At 39.4% G+C, this 22,325-nt stretch overlaps 1 protein-coding gene across 2 annotated transcripts in view; it reads left to right on the plus strand.

Annotated features, from left to right (window-relative positions):
- ALCAM (activated leukocyte cell adhesion molecule) overlaps positions 1 to 22,325 on the plus strand; it is a 115,551-nt gene that overhangs the window by 84,495 nt on the left and 8,731 nt on the right. The window contains exons 4-15 of one of the 2 annotated variants that reach the window (XM_054270378.1): positions 2,202 to 2,266; positions 2,640 to 2,727; positions 3,550 to 3,732; positions 9,168 to 9,295; positions 10,917 to 11,046; positions 16,386 to 16,498; positions 17,349 to 17,484; positions 17,560 to 17,697; positions 19,146 to 19,274; positions 19,965 to 20,003; positions 20,150 to 20,267; positions 22,159 to 22,215. In XM_054270378.1, coding sequence (XP_054126353.1) covers positions 2,202 to 2,266; positions 2,640 to 2,727; positions 3,550 to 3,732; positions 9,168 to 9,295; positions 10,917 to 11,046; positions 16,386 to 16,498; positions 17,349 to 17,484; positions 17,560 to 17,697; positions 19,146 to 19,274; positions 19,965 to 20,003; positions 20,150 to 20,267; positions 22,159 to 22,215 — 1,324 coding nt within the window. The remainder of the gene's footprint in view (positions 1 to 2,201; positions 2,267 to 2,639; positions 2,728 to 3,549; positions 3,733 to 9,167; positions 9,296 to 10,916; positions 11,047 to 16,385; positions 16,499 to 17,348; positions 17,485 to 17,559; positions 17,698 to 19,145; positions 19,275 to 19,964; positions 20,004 to 20,149; positions 20,268 to 22,158; positions 22,216 to 22,325) is intronic. The other variant, XM_054270379.1, reaches the window with a different exon arrangement.

Here is a 22,325-nt window from a genome sequence, read left to right on the forward strand (position 1 = left end):
GAGCTGAAATGGCTCAGTGTGCAGGTACCACCTGCCAGCCTCTCTCACTGACTACTCAAACAAGCACTACCAGCTTTCCAGATGGATCCTGTCAGCAACTTTTTTGTGGAATTAAACAGCCAGTTTCCAAAGCAGGGCAGCCCAGCAGACGGGAGCTGCTGTCCTGCTGCACTGGCGCTTGGCTTTTGCAGGCAGTGAACTCTTTTTTCCCTCTATTATAAGGCCTATATAGAGTTGCAGAGTACTCTGGCAAGCTCTTAAGCTGAGAGATAAGCAGTGTGCTGTCTGCCCCACCTAAGTGAGGTTTGTTGCCAAGTTTAAATTTTTTTCCTCGCTGCAGACGCTGAGCTGGTGAATGCCGGGCGAGTGTTTTACAGTGAATTACCTTGGTGCACGTGCGGGGATCTGGCAGCGGCGTTTCCTCTCGGAGGCTGCTCACAGGGAGCAGGTGGTGGCAGCCTCTCAGCTGGAACACCTGCTCTGTCACAGGGCACTCAGAATGGGAGAGCCCCACTCAGCAGCTGCAGAGCTGCCTCCCTTCCCCTCACAGGATCACTGCAGGGCAGGGGCGTCCAACACACCAAAACCAGGGTCTTCTCCGACCTGTCCTGGGGGAGATGAGAGACAAAAGGAAGCAAGGCTGAGGTGGGGGAAGGTGTCCTGGCTTGATCAGCTGGTGACTGGGACAGGCAGGCAACTACCCCTGTTTATGAGACCCAGAAATCTGATCCAGAAGGCCTGTTACTGGTTTTGTAAAACCATGTTTTCTTGAATTGATGTGAAAATGATTTTTCCTTGATAAGTTCATATGTGGAAAAAATCCATTTTTCTTTTAAAGCTAACAAAAGAGAAATAAATATGTGTATATCTCCTAAAAATAAAAATCTTTATTAGTCCTTTGAAGAAAATATGATGGTCTTAGTGTATAGCTTTGACTGTGTCTTTTGTTTGGTTTTGTTTTTTGCCACAAGCAAAGTTATTTGAAAGATGTCAGATGAATCGCTTCCTTTATTCACTTTCATTTCCCTTTTGATCTGATTTTGTTCCATCCTGGGGTGGTCATTCAAGTGAAGAGTATTTGTGCATTTGCACGTAAACACGCACATAAAATGGATTATTGGGAAAACACACAGGCTTGCTACCTCTGTGAGAACAGGAGCAGGGCATCTGCACTTCAGTACTTCAGCAGTGTGTGCAGAGACTTTGGCAAGACAGTGGTGAAGTTCCCTTAGGGCTGGGATTACCAACAGACATACAGTATTTGATAGGAAGTTTGATTTGGGGAAAGGGTTCTGTAAGCTGGCATGGTTAAGAATGTTTCAGTCTGTAAAAGTATGCTTGTTTAAGCAGTACAGATAGGGTGTAGAGCCTTTCCTTGACTGTATAGACATTGATTTATTTTTTCCCTTCACTCTTCCCCTCTTCTTTTAAAATTGTGGGGAAAACTGTCTCTTTTGGAGATAAAAATTTGCATTCCGGGCTTCAGGCCAAACTGTTTTAACAGACAAGTTATATAGTCCCTAGAAAGTAGTCTTTTATGATGGAAACACTGATAGATCCTCCACTTTGGCAAGCTAAGAGATCCATCTACCATAATAAAAGTAAGTAAGAAGACTAACTGGCACTGGAAAAAAGTTTATTTTTTTTAAGAGGGTCATAACTAACACAGAATCAGTTAAAATAATTGCACTTTTTTCTTTCATCTGAATTTCTTAAATGTTTTCCCACTTAGGAAAAATAAACATTAGAAGAATGATTAGGTTGCATTTGTTCCTTTATAACGCTGACAGCTCAGCTGCAGTAATATCTGCTGGAAAGCTGCTTTTTTGTTACTACAGTGTCTGTACTACTGGCTCCTTCTCCAGCATGTGTGTCCTATAAATCAATAGATCAGATCAGGTTCTCTCCTCCTGGGTGGTGAACTAGTCTGTCTGGCTAAATGATGTATTGTCAGAGTAGATGGAATTCATTCTGGAAGGTGTGAAACATTTAAAGTGAGAGTTTGCTCTTGTTCTTTTTGCTAATATTGAAATAGAAATACCTCACCTTTTCTTCTTTTAATGGGGAAATATAGCTAAGACTGTATCAGGCTAGATTATTGTGTTTCATTTCAAAAGTCCACATATTTTTAGTATTTTTTTGATTTTCAAACAGCTGTATGTGCTCCCTTCACCAGTACTTTTATCCTATTTATGTTTTAGAACAACCCTCTCAACCAGAAATCTTACATCAAGCAAAACTCTTAGAAACAGAGAAGCTACAAATGGTAAGAGCAGCATTCTCCCTCACAGTTATGTTCCCAACAGCTGCCTGCAGTCCCTTTAGAGCCTAGACAGAGGTGATGGCTCAGAGGGGTGAATGAACACCTGTCTGTGAGTCTGTAGCTGAGCACAGAGCAGTTCCTTGCCACGACTCTGTTTATTCCTGCCTGATCTGCAAACAAGGGCCATCCTGATCTTAGACCCACCGCCCTCCTCCAAATCGTACCTCACTGATTTGATGTGCCGTATTTAAGAAAAGCAGTTAAGGATAAACATTTGAACTTCCTAGAACTTTAGACCCAAAATGGTGTAAGTGAAACCAGAATTATGTCAAAGCCTAGTGAGAAAGCAGGTGGCTGATTGCTGTGTGTTTTGCAGCTCGGGGAGTGCGTTTCAAGGGACAGCTATCCTGAGGGCAACGTGACGTGGTACAGGAATGGGAGAGCTCTGCAGCCCGTGGATGGTGGTATGTTCTGGGAATGGCCAGTGCCCCTGCATCCACACAGGGGTGTATGCATGAAGCGTTTCTAAGGGTGGCTCTGCCTTATTCTAATGTATTCTTGCTTTGAGAAAAGCTGCTGGTATGGAAAGATACAGCTGGAGGGAGATGTTTAGGCCTTTCAGAGTAGCCAAGCTACACCACGTAATCTTTCTCTTTTAGTTCCAGTTTTAAATACACATCATGGGGAAGAGAATTTACTATATTAATGATATCCCCAAGCTATTTTTGAGCCTATGTAACTAATAGAAACCTATATCTAATTTCCAACTTCTTAAAAGGTATTAACTGTCTCATTTTCATACCTGTCCAATATTTTGTATTGGACCACACAGACCATCATATTATATAACTAATTATTTTGCAGGATAAGTAAGGATAACTATTTTTTCCCTTCTTTTCAACTTTGACAGACCAATAGGGCTACAATATTTTTCCTTCCGTATAAATTAGAGAATAATTAAAAAATAAAATAGATCCTAATTTTTTTTGCCATCATTTTTGAGTCTTTCTTTCTGTCTTACAAATTAGATTGATTTGTATTAAAAACCCCACCATTTTGCAACTAGTTTTTTGTTTGGATTTGGTTTAAAATATTGGGTAGGTTAGGAGTATGTTGTTGTTAAGATGTTCCTGGTACACTTCAGTGGCAGTATTAGAGGAAAAGTGTGCAATCCCTTGGGCAACATGTATGTTTCCAGCCTGTTCTCAAATGCAGAACAAGGAACAACATACAGGAAAAAGGTTTCAAATTCTGTGCGTGACACTGAAACATTATTTCCTTTTCAGTTGTGGTCATAAATTTGCAAAAGATGGTGGACAGAACAACTGGGCTCTTCACCATGACATCGTCTCTTCAGTACATGCCAACAAAGGAAGATGTAAATGCCAAGTTCTCTTGCATTGTGACTTACTATGGACCTTCTGGCCAGAAAACGATACAGTCTGAACCAGTTGTCTTCGATGTTCACTGTAAGTTATCAAAAAGCATCTTTTGCTGTACAAAGTCTACTTCCAGGGCAGGGGAAAGCAAAATCAGAAACAGTTTACAAAATTAGAGAGTGCTTGGCTATTGAAATGGCTTCTTCAAAACTGATTTGCATCAAGAAGGTCTGAGTACATTGCTGAGGTAATTTTTTATTATCTTCAGATTTGCCTGAGATTTCATTTTTCCTAGCAATGGAATAATGAATATCAAGATTTCATTGACAAGAGAAAAGTGATAGCTATAAAAAGCTACAGTGAAATAGGCTTTTGAGAATGTTAAGAGAAGTTATAGTAGTTGATAAAAGTGATTCTGTGCCCCCTGACATATGCAGTAAATACACAATACAGTTTTTAGTAAACTCAAATATTTTTCATCTTTTCGGAGTCAGCGCCAAGCAGTTAATGCTGGCTGTCTACCTTTTACAAAATGCTTCTCTACAGCTGTAAGATGCAGCGTTTTACATTTAAATTGTATAATTTGAATATTGGTAGACTTCTAAGTAAAGAATTTGTGCAAATAATTGCTTCTAACTGGACTGAATCCTAAAGCAGCTTCCTTACTGTGTTACTGACGGATGTGGAAATCATAATGTTCCCTTGAATAAACAAAACAGGCTGTTGGCAAGGAAAGATCAGAGGAGGTGGCAGCACTTAGAGACCAGGGGAAGAGACATTTCAAAATAGTGTTAAATGGCACTTCTGAAGGACTGTAGAAGGCAGCAGGTCACAGCAGGATGTAGAGGAACAGGAGACAGACAGTATGTACAGTTGGGTATTACCTCTCTGGACACTTGTAAAAGATGAGTCCCTGTTTTGGGTATGATAGGGTCTAAGTGTACAGTCCAGCATCTATGTCTTAGCAATGTTCTGTATGACAGCTGTGTAATCCAGCTGCAAACAAAGACAACAAGGCACTCAATTTCTCCCAGAAGTGTGGGTGCAGCACTGCCTTGAAAACAAAAGCATGGGCTGGAAGTGCCATGTGTGTTCTGCCTAGGCAATAGCTGCTTTTCCTCTGCAGGTAAAGTTTGTCAAGCCACAGGGTAGGGATCTGTTTTGACCTTGATAAAATAAAACCAAACCTTGGAGCAGCTGGTCTTTTGTTTCATCTGTAGTCAGAGTTTTCTTTTTACCAGCTCTTTCTCCAGAGCAACAGGCAGCACAACTAAAGAAGAAAACCTCTGGGAAACCTCTGGGACAGCTGTTACCCATGGGAATACCATAGGCATTTCACCTATCCCATCAATTTAAAGCTAGAGACATTTCTTTTTTTTCTTTTTTTTTTTTTTGGTTTTGCTGTATAAAGCTGGGTATGAAATTTCACTGTGGTTTTTTCTGTCATTTGTGGAGCCCCATGACCATGAATAACTCCTGCTGTGCATGGCAGATGTTCCCAGGAAAGAAATGTAAGGACCAGAAAGCATTTGTTGCTATTACTTGCCAAGAGATGCTGTGCTGTCCTCATTTCCCCTCTGCTTTCATGCACTGGGGCCACTTCACTTGTTGAGGGTAAGGCTGTTCCAGATTTCTGTGGTGTGTGTACTACATGCACTTGCAAGTAAGAACTAGCCAGTATGAAGGGGAAAAAAGCCTGTGTGGCTCTGGGATGGTCACTGGCTGCATGTAGTGTGCCCTCTGTATAAAGATTTAATGTTTGATAAACTAGCTCTTCTAGTTCTGGTCTAGTAACACACAATTTAATTAATTCCAGCAGTGTGTTGCTAATTAGCAAATACTGGAAGGCAGGCACATTATTCAGTACTGGAGAGGCCTCAGGTATGAACTTTGGCTTTGGAGTGTTGAGTTACACAGCTTTGTTTCTGAGTATTCTCATCTGCTGTAACTTCAGTTCCTTACTCTGCATAAATGCATCTCCAAATTAATTAATTTATGAAATTCTTCATTAATAGATGTCCAAGCTTCAAAAGATGCATTTCATGACTGCTGTTAGTTGATTATAATGACCCATCTGATTTGGTTTTGGTTTTTTAGTTTAGTTCAGTGTTCCTAATTAGTTCTCAATAATTGTGATTTTTTTAATGAGTCAAATATAATGAAAATTTAAAAAATGGAGGACTCAACTCCTAAGACATGGAAGTCTTTCAGCCTTTTTTATTTCAGATTGACTGTCAAAACTGGTATTTTGCATCCCTAAAGCAGTAGAACCAAATCATAAAGACCTGCTGCTCATTCCTTGAAACTTATCCATTTCTCCTAAAGAAATGGGGAGAGCATGATTAAAATTATGCTTTCAGAAGATTTTTTTTTAAAGATTTGTCTATTGTCTATTCAGTCAGGATCTAAGAAATGTTTTATGTTTTGGTTTGTTTTGGTTTTTTACTTTATCTTTTGCATTGAGTTAGTGCAGTCTTTAGTGCTCAAGTGTTTAATAGTTCATATCCTGGAAGGAGCCAGCCACTGTAACCTAGTATGAAAAGAAGAGTGAATTAGCTCTTGCTGTGTTGGATGTTGCTTGGATTAGGATAATTTAGCTCAGCTAGCAGCAGTTACATGCCTGCTTTTGCAGCTGCAAGCAAAGAAGCTTCTGAAAGCAAGGAGCGCTGGGAGAGGAGTCTTGGAGCTGGACTCTTAGATATTATATCAGATATTTAATCATCTAGGCTCCAGTTATGGAGGGTTCTGCTCAGCATTAATCAGTGTAAAAAGATAATGTTTGTCAGGCAGGCTTCCCAGTCATGGCCTGCTGTTAGGTGTCTGTTTTGTTATGGATAAACTGCTTTACATAACAGATTAGAGTCAAGGACACTTCACACTCAGGCTGCTTCCAGCACTGGTGTTTTCCTTGAAATGGCACAGTGGCTGGGGCAGCCCTGGGATAGCAGCATCCATTTACTAAATGGCTGCCTTTTGGTGCTGGCTCCTGCAATTTTGCTGTTGTAGAAAGCAGAATCTCAGATTGCAAAAGCACCAAGTAAGATGGGCCGAGTCAGGCACGTGTGAGGCAAGAGGTGCCTTCACCAGGCTGCTCCTGTTTCTTAGTGAAAGCAGGGGAGTACATTATTCACCAAGCACCACTCTACATGGCACTGGGCACCATCTTCCTGTTCTCAGGCTGCCCTCAGAAGAATGGCCTCTTCATCTCAGACAACAGTTAAAGTGGGCTTTGCTTCTGTATGCTTGGGGTTTTTTTTTAGTTTAGCAAATTAAATTAAAATTTGCTCTTGGTTGATTACTGTAGATAGAAGGATAGGATATTTCTAGAGAAAAGCCTGGTGGTTTGCAAGAATGTAATTTTTGTTTAACTGGGTCCATTTTTAATCCTGTTCTGTTTGTCTCTGTGGGGAAAAAATGTTCGAAATTAAAGCCTTTCTCTTTATTAATTCCTCCCATTTCAGTCTCAAAACAAAGCCTAAGCAATTCCAGGATATATCTAAATATTCTTTATGATGTGACATTCTTTACCTTAATGTCATATCTTTATGATATGACATTCTTTACCTTAACATAAACTTGACAGAAGGAAAAGCATGTTGCAGCAGCCCCTGACACTGAGTTTTTTGGCCCAGCAGCTGCCAAGAGGGGCATGCCTGGCATTCCTGGCCAGCTATCTCATTGCATCTCTTGTATTCCATACCAGCAGGAATGCTGGGCTTCTCTTTTCCAAGCAGGCAAAGTTGTGCTTCAGCTCTGAAGGTGCTGAGGTGGAAGCTTGTTTGGTCATGTGTGGTGCTTCCATGTGGAGGGAGGCAGGCTCTGAAGGAGGGAGGCTGTGGCAGGTTGGAATCCAGCCGTGTCCTGCCCTGGGGAGGGCGAGGGTCTGGGCTGTGTTAGGGCTCTCAGGACACAGCCCCATGTTGGGCGCCAAAATATTGGAATAAGATCCCAGTATTACCAGGTAGATTGTGCCTGGGCCCGTCTGACCCTTGCTGCTCGGCCAAAGGCGGCAACTGTGGTGTTTCACCTCAGAGACACCTTTGGCTGGCTGGATATGTTGCAGCTGGGCACTGAAACAAGTCCAGGCTTGTAGAAACTCAGTTTACCTTTGGTGGAAAGGCTTCAGGCGAGGATGAAGGGGAAAAGGAGATGGATTCTGTCGGAGGGTTTAATCCAGAGTTTATTTCATGGTCACAGATGTCTGAATCTTGGTAACAGCTCCAACAGAATACCGAGCACATGGTCCTGGCTCAATTTAAGCCCAGGGACAGGGGGAGGGGAAGGGACAGCTGAGCACCAACCAGGTGGGAGGGGCAGGGTCTCAGGGAGCGAGGGACACCTAGACAGGCCAATGACCCCAGGCCTGAAGGGCATCCTTTGAACCTGACCAACCACACGAGGCCTTGCTGGAATGTTAAAACTGATTGACAGCCCAGCAGGGGGCGAGGGGGAAGGGGAAGAGAGGTACTGCCACACCTGGGAAGGGCCTGGGAAGTCTAAAGCAGGAAATTGCAACATACTGCAACACAGGGCTGCAGTGGAAGGCAGTTCCTGGTGCTGAGGAACCCCACTGCAGGAGACAGACGTGAGGAGTGCCTGCAGGGTGGGAGGGCTGTACAGCACACGCTTCACTAAACACACAAAATCACCTGTCAGCCAGGGCTTTCTCTGCTGGGGAGACTTTTTTAGTGTCTAATAAGGTATGCTGTGCTGTATCTTAACGCACGACTGGCGTCTTTGATGGAATTTTATTTATCCTTTGACATTAAAATAGTGAGAGTTATCTGCCCATATTATTTTAATTTCGTTCATTTTACTTTGTTTTCTAAAAATTATGTTTAGGCCTCTGCTTAGAAATAATAGCATCTGCTAAAGAATACTCTACTTTAAAAAAATTATGAAAGTAAAATGTAAGTTATAGTTCAACTTCAGTGAACATGACAGAAGTATGTTACATTTAGTGTTCTGTTGACTATGCTAAGGGTCCTATTATGTTCACCAGATTTATCTTTCTGAAAGCCTGTAGTGATCAGCATATAGAATAGGCTGAATATAGTTGCTTAGTTCATATTTATTTCTTTTTAATGCCAGAAGGCTATTATCTAGTACTAATACACGGCATTGAGAGCTTCAGTTGTTTTTCTGATTGCTGTGGTCCCCCAAATAGGGAATTTCACAGAGGACAAGTTAATCCCTCATAATGAAATCACACCATGAAATGGTTCATACTAATCAGGATTTCTTTTGCTTTAAAGCACATGACATAGTTGTAATCATTGCTGTTTCAGTTACAGGTATTTTGGAGAATAAAAATGAATTTTATATCATATGAGCTCTTTGCACTTAATTGGCAAGAATATAGAATGTGTGATTAGCTTCAAGTTCTTTTATAAAAAGATCTACACATGCAAATATTTTCAGCTGCAGGATGATAAAATTGCATTTTCTTGGGCAATGAATATCATATGCATAGTGCTGCTGTATGATTACGCTGAAGCTATTAAATATGTACATTATTTTCACAGACCCAACAGAGAAGGTGACTATTCAAGTGCTGCCACAAAGCAGTACCATTAAAGAGGGCGATAACATCACTCTGAAGTGCTCAGGAAATGGCAACCCTCCTCCACAGGAGTTCCTGTTTTACATTCCAGTAAGTCCTGCCTTGCTGTCGCTGCCTAGTGAAATATTCTGTGTCATTCCTTCCTGCAGACATTGCTACATGTCAGTGTCTACATGGTTTTGCAACAAATGAAGAAAGGAATTTGATGACAAACACTGAAGATAGACATTGGCCATTATATAACACTCTGAGAACACCTCACCTCAGTTGCCAAAATATTTTTGAAAAAACTCTCCTCCCCCCCAGCCCACCCACATGTTTCAAGAGTTTAGACCTACTAAAAATTACAAGGTTTTACTTCACATCATCAGGTATTTTATTAAACAGTTTTGATTACAGCAGTTTAGATCTTGAAGAAAACCATCTCATCTGCTGTCATAACACAGATCCAGCAGTGAAAGTACAGCAAATTAATTCAGCTATTTTTTGGACTTTCACAGATTACTCTTTGTGCAATTTCTTTTCTTCAGTTAATTGTTTGGTGGCATAACAACACAAAAAATAATGTGTGTGATGGCATAGAAGAACAAATCTGTAAATTGCTTAAGACAGAGACTGAGAAAAATAAAGGCTTTGTTACCATTAATCTTCTTAGTACTGGTGAAATCCACAGACAGATGTGGCTTTATATTCTAAGACTCCTGGTCCTTGTTCCCATGTCCTGCTTCCCACTCCTGTTTTATATGCCTTATTTGTTCCTGCTGCAGCTCTGAGCAGAGCTGCTCTTGCGAGAAGCCAAAAGAAGTGGTGTCCTTTCAGATATTTCAAACCCAGCATGTCACCCTCTGAACATAATCGTCACTACTCTGGACTCCTGGCATGTTTGAATTGTTGCAGAGAGCAAGGGGAGCTAGGAGCTGAAGTCCTTATCTCAGAGCAGCCATTTAGATTCAGTGAGTCATCCTAGAAAGTCACTAAATGCCAGTGAAAAAGTGTCTGGTATCTCTCCTTGCTCTGCTATCACAGTGAGTGAGCTAAACACCCGAGTTTGTCTTATCTGTGGGCTCCCTGCTGCCTGATACTGGTCTTTCCTCTCAAGGAGAGTTGCAGTGGGTGATCTCTTTGAAAGGCTCACAGGTATTATAAATCTCTTTCTGGATTCAGAGATAGGAATTAGGGGATCATTCTATGTTTGTTTCAAAGCTGATCTAAGTAAGTAATCAGGGGGAAACTGGGGAACTGGACAGCCATAAAGCAGCATTTGCTGGCTAATTCAAAACACCAGTGTGCTTGTGCTGTTCAAAAACATGCAAAGCAGCACAATTCAGTTCATGATTTGTCCTAAGCTGAATATATCAGAACCAGACTTAGAAACACAATTTGTTTTGTGTTTTGATTTCTGCAATACTTGTTACTAGACTGGTTTTTTGGCTAAACTTTTAAATTTTGTATTGTAACATCCTCTTAAAATGAGTTAGTCATTCAATTAAAAGAGTAAGCTCTTGATTTTTAAAAATAATGTTTTTTAAAATAATGTTATCATGCAGGAAGTAAATGTTACTTTAACTAATAGGTAATTACAGTTGAATGATGCCGTGTCTATACCTGCTTTGGAGTATTTCACCATCCTTATAATTAAAAAAAATCCTCAACAAAAATCAGTGGGTTTAGCAGGCCCATGTACAGTAAATGTCTTGTTTTCCACCCGCAGGGAGAAACAGAAGGTATAAGAAGCTCAGATACTTACATAATGACAGATGTGAGACGAAATGCAACAGGAGAATACAAGTGCTCTCTGACTGACAAAAGCATGATGGACTCGACCACCATCACTGTGCACTGTAAGTAATTGCATTTTGCACTCCTAGGTAGGATTCAAACTGATCTTGGACCTCCTGGGATGGTTTCTCTGCTTTGTGTATGCAGCTTAGTGCAGTTACCTACGGGTGAAATGTTGGTTTGAAGGGGTGTCCAGTCATTTCTATTTATTCTAATGTATTTCTGTTTAAAAATCTTGACTTTCTCAATTGATTGGCTGGATAGTTTCACTTCCCATAACTTTGGATAGTGTTTGGTTCTATTACACTGTCACATAAGGTGAGAATTTTGTTATTTTATCTTTTGCTCGTGTGAACGTATCTAGGGCAAATTACTTTCTTCCAGCTGTGCCTTAGAATGTAGACAAACATGGAAGCTAATCCACAAGAATATCACTGAAGGTCATTCTTCATGGTAAAGTTCCCATTCCCTCAATGAGGTTAATATGTAAGGAGCCTAGAAAAGAAACTTAGGAAGTTGTTATGTTCACATTGGAAAAGTTGGGGTTTTTTACTTTTTCCAGCATCGTGAGAGCTACAGAGCTCAGTAATTTTTCTTTAGCTGGATACTGTTTAGTCACACTATCAGCAACACTTCCAAAACAGCCATTGAACTGGTTGAACCACTGAAGCAATAGTTGCTTTTGATCTCTTTATGCAGAAGTCAAGAGCAAGAACTCTTTCAAACTCTGCTATACTATCACAGGCTGTTAAATAGGGCTCACACCAGGGGTAGAAGTTTTTCCCTAAAAACATTGATTGTCTGTTGTCTTCACAGTATCATCAGTAGTTGACAGGTTCAGAGGGATCTGAAGGAAAATGAGGTTTAAAGGCTTCCACTGTAGTTATATTTTACATTAACACAAACTTCATGTTTCTATATTTGGTTTTGAATTTTTTTTCTTGGAAGAGGTACAATACGTGCATAATATATCAGTGATTATTGATTAATTACACTACACATGATTAATTACGCTATTATATTTAATGAATATTTGCCTTTAATAAGATGATCCATTGTTACCCTGCCCACCTGTTCTGTTTGCCAAGAGTTGGGCCTGTAAAACCTGAAAAGGGCTCTGTGCTGCTGCTTCTTCACTGCTGGATAGCAAAGGTTCCTTTGCTCTGGTATAACAGACCCTTTGATTTTTCTCCAAGTGTATTGCATGTCTACTTTTGCTTTCATAAATAATTACTCTAAAAAATGGCTTTCTCAGCTCCAACTTATTTTTAACAAGCCAGTTTTCCTGTGTCTTCTATTTTGTCTGCACATTCAAAGAGCTTTGCTATGCCAGAGAAACATGTAATTTCTAGACATGAATCTTCCCAGTGCTGGCAGCTAATGCAGCTACTCAGAACTCAGAGCTGCACTCCAGTACCCTACTACTTCACTTTACTTAGGGTTCATTTTGTTTTTTTCCAAAACACCTCTATCTGCAGTAAAGCCTTTTTTTTAAATGAGGTGCAGTGGCCTGGAATAGTTGTGTAATTCCTGAATGTCCAGACCATGCACCATCCTTAAGGTACTTCATTGTCTTCTCTGATGCTGGTCTAAAGCATTTCTGCAGTTTGTCCTTCAGTTACTACTTACTAATGTTTATCAAATTCTGCCTTTTCTCCCTCTTTTGTTCTATTGCTCACCTTTTATATGGATGAATATTCCTCTCTGTGGTGGCACACTAAAAAAACATTGGTTAGGAGTCAGGGCTTTTCATTTCTTCACATCTAATCTCAGCATTTTAGATTTTTTTATTCTCTTTTAAAAAAACCCAATCACAAGCACAACAAAAACCAGGCAATATAATAATATTAATTAAAATAAATTTAAGATAATTAATTATTATATTTAAATTAATTTAAAATTAATTTAAATTAGAGAAACTATAGTAATTTGTTAATTTCAACTGTAGTGTCTTTTCCCAAATGAATTTTAATAAGCATTATAATGTCACTGATTTCTTTTGGTGACCAGGTAGGGAAAGCTTCTTGCTGGTATCAAAAAACATTATTATGCCATAATCGTCAAATATCTTTTTGTAGAGAATACCAAGCTCCATTTTTCCAAGTTGACTGTAAATTATAAGACTTACAGAATGCTGAAAATTGACATTAAAGCATCAGAGTTACCTGTAATGCTTAGGGAAATTATTTATGAAGGAAATTGAGGGAGGATGAAAGATTCCCTGCCTTATCCATGGAACATAAAGGACAGACTGTACAACCTGAGCTCTTGCCTTTCAGAGCAGGATCTGTGCAGCCAGGCCCCAATTTAAAGTCCAGCAGAGCTGAGTGCTCATGGTTGGCATGATTTGTCTCTCTACAGAGGCAGTAGCAGAGCAGGATTGATGTTGTGGATTTGTGGTTTTTCACAGAGGTTGTAAATTCTCTGCCAGCTCTGTTCCTTCAGTGACTTCGCCCAGGGTCAGGTGAGCAAAACTGGCAGGCAGGGAAAGAAGGCAAAAGCTGTTTACAGCCACTCACAGAGGTGTAGAAGCACAACCCTGGGTGAGGCAAGGAAAGCACCCAGCAGCAGAGGACAGATGTATCTTCCCTCAGCTATAAAGAAGCCACTCTTCCAACCCACAGTGCCCTTTCATTATCTGTTGCTGTGGGGAATTTGAGCACCTTGGTCTAGAGTTGGTGTTCCTGGCCATGGCAGAGGGGTTGGAAGCAGAGGATCTTTTAGGTCTCTTCCAGCCCAAGCATTCTATGATTCTGTAATTGTTTCTGCACGTAAAACCTAGTGTGGAGTAAGTAGATCTGTGGAACTTCCTCTTTGTGATGCTTTCCTTTCTGCTAAAATGTGTTCTGCAAACCATCCAGTAAATTTAAGGTCTTAGGAGTATAGCATTTGTATTTCTCTATGGGTATTTTTATAGCCTTGTCTTGTCTTTCAGTAAAGCCATTGAAAATACAGGGGAAGTCACCTTTTGAATGCTGCATGGAAAAATCTATTCTCACATACTAGGAGAAGTTTCCAGTTGTCTGCTAGTTTATTTATGGAGTTCAGACAACAGAGGTGCCTGCACAGCTTTCCCAAATGCAGCACAGTATTCCATCAGAGGCCTCCTTTATGTGCTGGGAGTCTGTCCTAGATGTGCCACAGCTTCCAAACGGAAACGTGTGCTCCAGTCTTGCCCACATTAATTCCATACCTCCCTCACATGATGTGGTGATACGTGCAGAATGCACTGTTTGTCTCTTCCCTGCCCTACTTGGTATGCAAAGGCAGCCCTGAAATCAATGCAAGACTTCAAATGAGACCACATTAAGAGCTAGCATATATTGAAAATGGTGCCTGATGAGGAGCTTGTTTCTGAAGAACATTTCAAAGCCAAATGTGAGATGTACAGAAAATTCTCTCGGAAAAGTTTTTCTTTCAATGGAGACAAAAATTTGGGTTTGAGTCTTCTATATGCAAGAAAATGTTTTCTTCTCATACTTCTGCACCAAAGTGAGATTATTTACTAAGTAGAGAGCTCAAGGTAACTACATCACATTATTTTGTGGACCTTACAGATAAACTGGCAGAAAATTAAGCTGAATCAAGTTTTTCACGTAGAGCTTCTAGAGGGGATCCTATGTTAAACAGCAGCTTAATTCTGTCTTGCCTTATAAGTCATACAAATACTGCTCTGAGTTATGTAGCTCATCTCATACCCTCTACATTTTCCTGAACTGCTGTAGCAACCAAGACTGGTGTGGGAGGGATTGTAGTCCCAGCTGCACCACACAAAGGGGACCAGCAGGGCACAGCCAGTCTACCCTGGAGGAAAACTGGGCTGAAGGATTGCTCTGGGCTCAGTGTCAGTCTTGCCTGAGATGAAGGCAAAAACTTCCATGAATTTTTGCTTCCTTTGGCAAATATGAGAGGAATGCCTTCTGAATGGCCTTTGGTGATCTCTTAGGTTTGAGGTACTATCTTGCTTCAAAGAACAAAAAGTTTAAGTACGTGTATAAAGAAATTCTTGAGGGCAAAAAAATAATAGCCTTGTCTTCAACCACCCCTCTGCCCTGATGGAATGTGTTTTAGAAGAAACACTTCCCATAGACTATCCAAATCTATGTACTGCTCACTGGATAAGTCTTGTTATTTTTTTTTCCTTCTGGTAGCCACAGGAGAATAGTTGGGTTCCATTTACTGGTTTCAGGAGGGAGGATAGGAAATCCCCATAGGATACGATGGTGTTCCCAGGGCAACCACTGAATGAAGGCAGTAGTGAAGTTCACTGTTTTGTTAAGGAAAACTCACTTTCCTCCACTGTTATTTTTGTCTCAAGCTTTTTTTAAGCTCTGCTTAAAAGCCAAAAGGAGGCTTTGCAGCCCCTTTCCAGCAAGTACTATATTTGAGGTGAAGTCATGTGTGCTTTTGACTGCATGTGTTTGTGTGTGTTCACGCATCTGTGATAGTCATTCAGTCAGGCAGCTTGGCTCACAAGCAAGGCACTGTCAGAGGGGAAGCAAAATAAAGATTGGCAAACTCTGCTTTTCTTTCACTGTAGGATTAATTTTTTTTTTTAAAATGACCAGCCCACCAAATCCTTAAACTAAGAAAAATCCAGAGCAATGTCTCCTGATGTTTCTGTCACTGGCTCTCACCCTGCCTTGTGTCAAACACAGCTGTCACTGACTGCAATTTCCCTTGAGCCTAAATATGTCAGGCAGAGCTTGGACTCTTTTTTGAGGTACACAAAAGGGGCATTTTAAGTCACAAATGAAAAGAAATAAAGGGCTTCAGGTGCAGTTCCCCAACCCTGTAATTTAGACTTCTCACCCCTTCAGTCAGTATCATGTCTCATACACCCTATTTGACCTTCTTCATCCCCTTCAGATTCTGAGGGTGAAAATCCTCTAGTTTTATCACACCAAAAAAAGGCACCCCTTGACCCTTGTTGCTCTCTCCACAATTACTATGTAGGATAACCTGTCCCCTCCTGCACTAGTCCTCCCCTGAAGATGCATTTCTACCTGGCCCATAGTAAGCTACCCTCACAGCATTCCGTGCATCCCTTTCTGAGATGCACATGCTGTTATGTGAAGTACTTCTTCAGCTTCTTCTGCCTACTCTGCCATTCTTTCAGCAGAACAAGGTGAAAAAAATGCATCCATTTGTCTAGTGATTAGTGAGGTTTTGCTTTTCCTTTTAGCCTATAATTACAGCAAAAATATGAATGTTCTGCAATGCCTGTTTTTAGAATAATTCTCTCATCTCCCTTCCTTGTAAAATTGACTTGAATTTTATTGAAGAAATGAAATCTTGAATTTAATGAGTGCAATTAGTCACATTTTCTTTTCTTGATAAGCCTCTGAAATGGGCCAGGCTTTCTGAGATTAACTTTTTACAAATGTTCCTTCTATCCCAGATCTGGATTTGCAGCTTACTCCTAGTGGAGAAGTCACAAAACAGATTGGAGAGGCCCTACCTGTGTCATGCACAATTTCTTCTAGCAGAAATGCAACTGTGTTTTGGATAAAGGTCAGTAATTCATCTATTTCACACTCCATCTGGGTGTTCACCTCTTTATGTTACTGCTGCTACTTCAGTGTTTTGGAAGGAAGGAAGGAAGGAAGTTGTTCATTGGGCTTTTTAAAGAATATTGTTAAAATGGGTCTTACGCATGTGGTTAAAATGGGATCTACTCACATTGATGACTGAAAATCAGTTACTGTAATTATCAGCTCAGCTTCCAAATGGGGAGAATTAAGTCATATTGTAACACAAATACAACTTCTGTGAAATGGTCTATACAAGCCCCTTTGAGAATAAGGTTCTTCTAAGAAGAAAAGCCCATTTGGAGGAATTTTGGTGCATTTTTTCAGAGGTTCGCTTGGTCTTGGTTCTGATAAACATAACAAAAGGGCAAGGGTTCAAAGGTTAGATGGTGAAAAATGTAGCTATTGGAGAGGATGCTTTATACAAAACCTGTAGTGCTTGAAACTTATAGTAATGATGCTTAATGGTTTTTTATGAGCATATATTGATCTCATAAGCCTGGCCTAGAGGAGAGTTACTTGTGTCTCAAATGTTTTATCACTCATGGTCTTGGCCAAACTACTAGAAAAGCTCAGAACTAATTACTGATCCCATCTATGCTCTTGATTTAAAAGCAAAATTGTTCAAGAAGAGAGGAGATGGCTTCTATAAATCTCCATCACTTTCCACTTTTCATGTTGTATATTCAAATGTACTTATTAATGGGGAAACAGCTTTAAAAAGTGAGGCTCTAATTTTCCAAAGCATGTGAAAACTTCTGTTGATAGTAGTCATTAAGGGGTTAATTTATTGTGAGTCCATCTCTGTCACTTCTAACTCCTGACTTTATCAGGACAATACCAGAATGCAAACAAGTCCATCATTTTCAAGTCTTCAGTATCAAGATGCTGGAAACTATGTCTGTGAAACTACTCTACAGGAGGTCGAAGGGCTGAGGAAAAGACAGACACTTAAACTTATTGTGGAAGGTGAGCAAGCAGACAGTTACAATTATTAATTGTTCTTTTTAAATAAAATGGTTAACTGTAATACTGTTCTTGTAGGAAAACCTCAAATCAAAATGACCAAGAAAACCAACACAAATAAAATGTCTAAGACAATTATCTGCCATGTGGAAGGTTTCCCCAAGCCAGCAGTGCAGTGGACAGTTACGGGCAGCGGAAGCATCCTAAATAAAGCAAGTGTCTTTCTTATTACCTTATTCACCAAAAAGTACTGTGTAGGAAGTGAAAATTAAAATCAAGGAACATTTTTGAGGTAGTGAGATTGAAGAAAAGTCTTTTTTGTTTATTTAGGAGAAGGTTAAGTGGTAGCTGTAACTACCACATACTTACATGGACGATTTTTTTATGATAAAGCCTTTTTGAGTAGAACAGGTGATAGCAAAGGCTGGCTACAAGCTGAAGCTGGAAGCAAAAAGAAAAGGTTACAAATTAAATATGCATTTTTTAAATGAAGGTACTTAGTCATTTTATCTGGGTAATGTGCTGATTTTGCCATTGCATAAAGAATTTGCAAATAATGATGGAATTGTAGAACTTACATTAGAAAGCAAATGGGTACTTGATGTAGGCATTAACTGAGTGAAATGTAATGAAATTTGGCATGTGTGAATCAGAAGTTACATTCATTATAGTTCCTTATGTGCTTTCCAGCTTTTATCCTAATATTTAGAATTGTTTTTGTATGGTTATACCTGTTGTTTTTCAGTGGAAACAGAACAATTATGCATTCATCCTGAGGGATAAATAAGAAGAACTCATATATAGCAGGGAAAATACCTGGAAAATATGCAAACTGAAGTATTTTTATATGGATTACCAAATCCCATGAAAAGCATTGCCAGATTTTGCCTTAGCAGGATAAATAAATGAGACCTCTCTACAGTCAGTGGCTGGAAGGAGAATGTACAGTGCTCCTGTAGATTCCATTACATTTCATTAGGTTTTGCTTTGAGCCCACAGAAATTATGTGTGGCTGACAAAATTGGTCCATTTACTTGTAGATATAGGACAGGAACTGTCTTGAAGCTATATAAATGATTGCAAATAATTTTCTCTAGGTGTTACATTAATCCAAGAATGATGTGCAGCAAATTTAAGGAACAACACATTGATATTTCAGTACAGATACCATAGGTGCTACTAGACACACATAGATTGGCAAAGTAATGCTTAATGGGGAAATAGCTTGGAAAGCTGGAAACTGGAAAACTTGGAAAAATTCTTCCCGTTAGAGTGACATAAATGAGAAACAGCAGGATGGAAAAAATTATACTTTAGAAGTTTGAAATTTTAAACATTTTTTCACTTGGAATATTTTTTTAAATACTTGAATTAAAAGCAAATACAGAATGTTAATTTTTCAGAAAAAACTTTTTTATTATTGGTTTTATAGTACACACTGTACTATCTGTAACTGGATATTTTGGCCAACTTTTTCTTTCAAATATTCACATTATCAATTAATAAAACAATGTAGTATTTCTCTTGCTATTGTTTGGAAAACTGAAATATAAGTTGAAAGTTATTTCCCTCTGACCATTTTCACTGTGTAATACAAGCGATGCGTGTATTGTTCTTTGTGTTTTTAAATGATACTAATCTTCATTTTTCACCTTTTCAGACAGAGGAGACAAAATATATTAATGGGAAATTTTCCAGTAAAATTGTAATTGCTCCTGAGGAAAATGTAACTTTAACTTGCATTGCAGAAAATGAGCTAGAAAGGACTGTGACCTCCATGAACGTCTCTGCTAGTGAGTGTCCTCTAAAGATAATTTCCTTAAAGTTACAGTTTCTCATAAAGTACCCATACATCACACTCAAATGAAGAGTAGGACTGCATAGTAATGTTAACACTAAGATATTTAACCTTTTTGTCTTAAGTCAAGCAATTGTAAATCCACTGTGGATCAGTAGTACATAAAATTTATTGATAGCTTTCTACAATAAGTCACTTAGTCTTCATGACTTTCTTGGCTAGCTACAAAAGTAAACAATATTACAAAATAATAGTACAACATAATAGTTTAAAATACTGCCAAGTAATACTTCATTTACTAGACAGAGGTATTTATTTATTACAAAATTAACAATATCTCTTAGTCCCAAAATTACAGTTTATTGGCATGACTTGAGTCCCAAGAGAAGTAAGCCATACTGGGCATCAATAATATATCACGATGAAAGGTAGTGAGAAGCTATGGAAAGGTAGGACAGAAATTCTCAGTCAGAAATATTTCTGACTTGAATATTACAGGTTTAGAGTATGATTCTTCTAATGTATATAGTATAGTTACAAAGGAAAGGCTTCTATTTAAAGATAGGTTTAAATATCTTGTTCAGAAAACACTGTTCCAGTTTCTGTCATTGCTGTAGATAGGTAATTGAAGGTGATTTTTAGGTCTATGTTGTCTTTAATTCAATTTTAACATTTTTCATTTCAGTAAGTATTCCAGAATATGATGAGCCAGAGGACAGAGGTGGTATGTATGGTTTCCTCTCTCTTTTTTTTATTCCTTTTTTTTAACTTTCTAATCCCTTTTTCTGTTTCTGGTGAAAATTCTTTAGAAATGTTGCAATGCTTTACTTTTTCATAGGTCATCTCATTAACTCTTCTTCTTTGCTTCAGATGACAATAGTGAAAAGGTTAATGACCAGGCAAAGCTGATAGTGGGAATTGTGGTCGGTCTTCTGCTGGTCGCTCTGATTGCAGGTGTTGTCTACTGGCTCTATGTGAAGAAATCAAAGTAAGAAGTTTTTGAAAACTTTATACTAAGCTGGGAAAAGAACTGTGATAAGAAGAGATGTATGTTTACTTGTTTTCCTTCCTCTAGAGCATTCCAGTTTTCTGGAGTGGGGAAAAGCTATTACAGTAGGTGCACTTGATAGCAAAAGGAAACTTGGTACCTCTGGTTGGCTTGTCCTAATGCTTAATGGGACTCATCTCCTGGAGGTGGCGTTCTGAGATTTTCATAGATCATAGTAGTAGTGAGGTCCTGTTTCCTGACAGCCAAGTCTGTGCTGGCTCTTGCATTTAGATATAGTACTTAATTGTGGAACTTGATGTGTGGAAGTCTGTCTGGCTGTACTGGGGCCAGAAACTGCCTCCATTTAGAAATTGGCTACCTTGTTTCCTTTGAAAATGGAATAACATGCAGAATAAGACTCAACCATCTCAGGGAGAAGAGAGATCCCTAATTTTTTCTTTGACGTTTCTTAAATAAAATTTGTAAAAATAGAGCTTCTGTTGCTGAAAAAATCTAGGAGCTCTCATCCCAGCCCAGGTTTTACACATCATAGGCATAGAACAGCATTTTCCATTTTCAACTTTCTTCCTTGTCACAGAGGCTGACTTCTGAAAATAGATGGGAAGGTGTCAAGAAGTGACCATGTTGCTCCATCCTTTTGAGGCTGGCTGTTGCTGTGTGCCCCATCTGGTCTTGCTCCCTTACCTTTATCTCCAGGGAGAGCTGGGGCAGTGAGAAGCAGCCTTGCTTTCTGACAGCTCTCACAGCTGCTTCTGGGCAGGGGAGGTTAAGTGGCTGTGCATAACCTGCTCCAATCAGTGCAGGTGTAAAAGCAGCCTTAAAGTTCAGTTGGCTTTAGTGCAATTAAAATTGAATCAGATGAAATCTAAAATATACCAATGGGATTTTACTGTGAACAAATGTGTTTTCACTGATGTGAAAGTACAACAAGGAATTCTCCATCTGCTAAGAAATGCTCTTTTTTTTGGATAATACATAAAGACTTTGGCTCAACCATAACTGATCAGGTTTTTGAAGTTTTCCAAATATAGAATTGTTATAAATTACCCATGCACAGAACCGCACTCAGATACTATAGAGGGTTTTTTTGGTTTTTTCCCAAAGCTTATGGTTCTTTTTGTGAAATATTAAAAATAACAACATAGTGCTCTTCCTCCCACACTTTGCTACTGTTGCAATAATGTCTAAGATAACTTTGTCATTCCTTTTCGAATGTGTGAATGTGGAGTCATGAAACTGTGGTATGTTGCTTTGGGTTTCTTTGGATGAGGTGGTTTGAGGGCAGAGAAGGTAAAATATCTCTTCTTGCTCCATTAAGTAGTGTGGGGAGAGCTGACAGGAATCGTAGAATAGCATGAGATGAATTTATGAATTACAACAATTTTTTCTGCTTCAAAGATAGGATATGGCTTAATCTAAATGGACACCAATTCTTTTCCTCATGCTCAGCTTCTCTTCCTAAAGCTTAGAGGAAAAATTAGACCTAGAATTGATTAGACAGGTTCACTGGAACCAAAAATGCCTTTATAGTTTAACAGTAGTCTCTGTATTTGACACATGGTTGCTGGCTTGCAAACTCCTTAATTGATGTATCATCATTGACAATCTCCTGTTCTCTGTATGTTTTTAAATTGATCTGTTGCTATCCTCCCTGCTTTCTGCACACCATATTTGCAGGAGCAAGCAGAATGTCAGTACCTATTCTGACAAAGTTTTCATTATGAATCATAGCCTAGCAATCAAAGTAGACCTTGCAAAAAGCAACTTACACCTCTGGACACAATTCCCCCCTCCATCCAGGCCAGCAGGTAGCAGGTATTTTTTTGAACCCACCCTTGACCAGTAACTCACCTAATCTCTATCCCCAAAGTGACGCCAAAGGAAAGTCTGAGAAGGCAGCAGCACAGAACTTTCCAAGTCTGCCGAGGCAAGAAAAACATTACTCTTTTCTGTTGTTGGTGTTGTGGTTTGTATAATCTTCTATTGTCTTGTCATCCACACTAAGTAGGAATTACACTTGTAGCCTTGGAGTATATT

This window comes from Melozone crissalis, unplaced genomic scaffold, assembly GCF_028551555.1.
Source record: "Melozone crissalis strain CALT ecotype California unplaced genomic scaffold, PUWL_Pcris_2 ptg000009l_1, whole genome shotgun sequence".
Taxonomy (NCBI): Eukaryota; Metazoa; Chordata; class Aves; order Passeriformes; family Passerellidae; genus Melozone; species Melozone crissalis.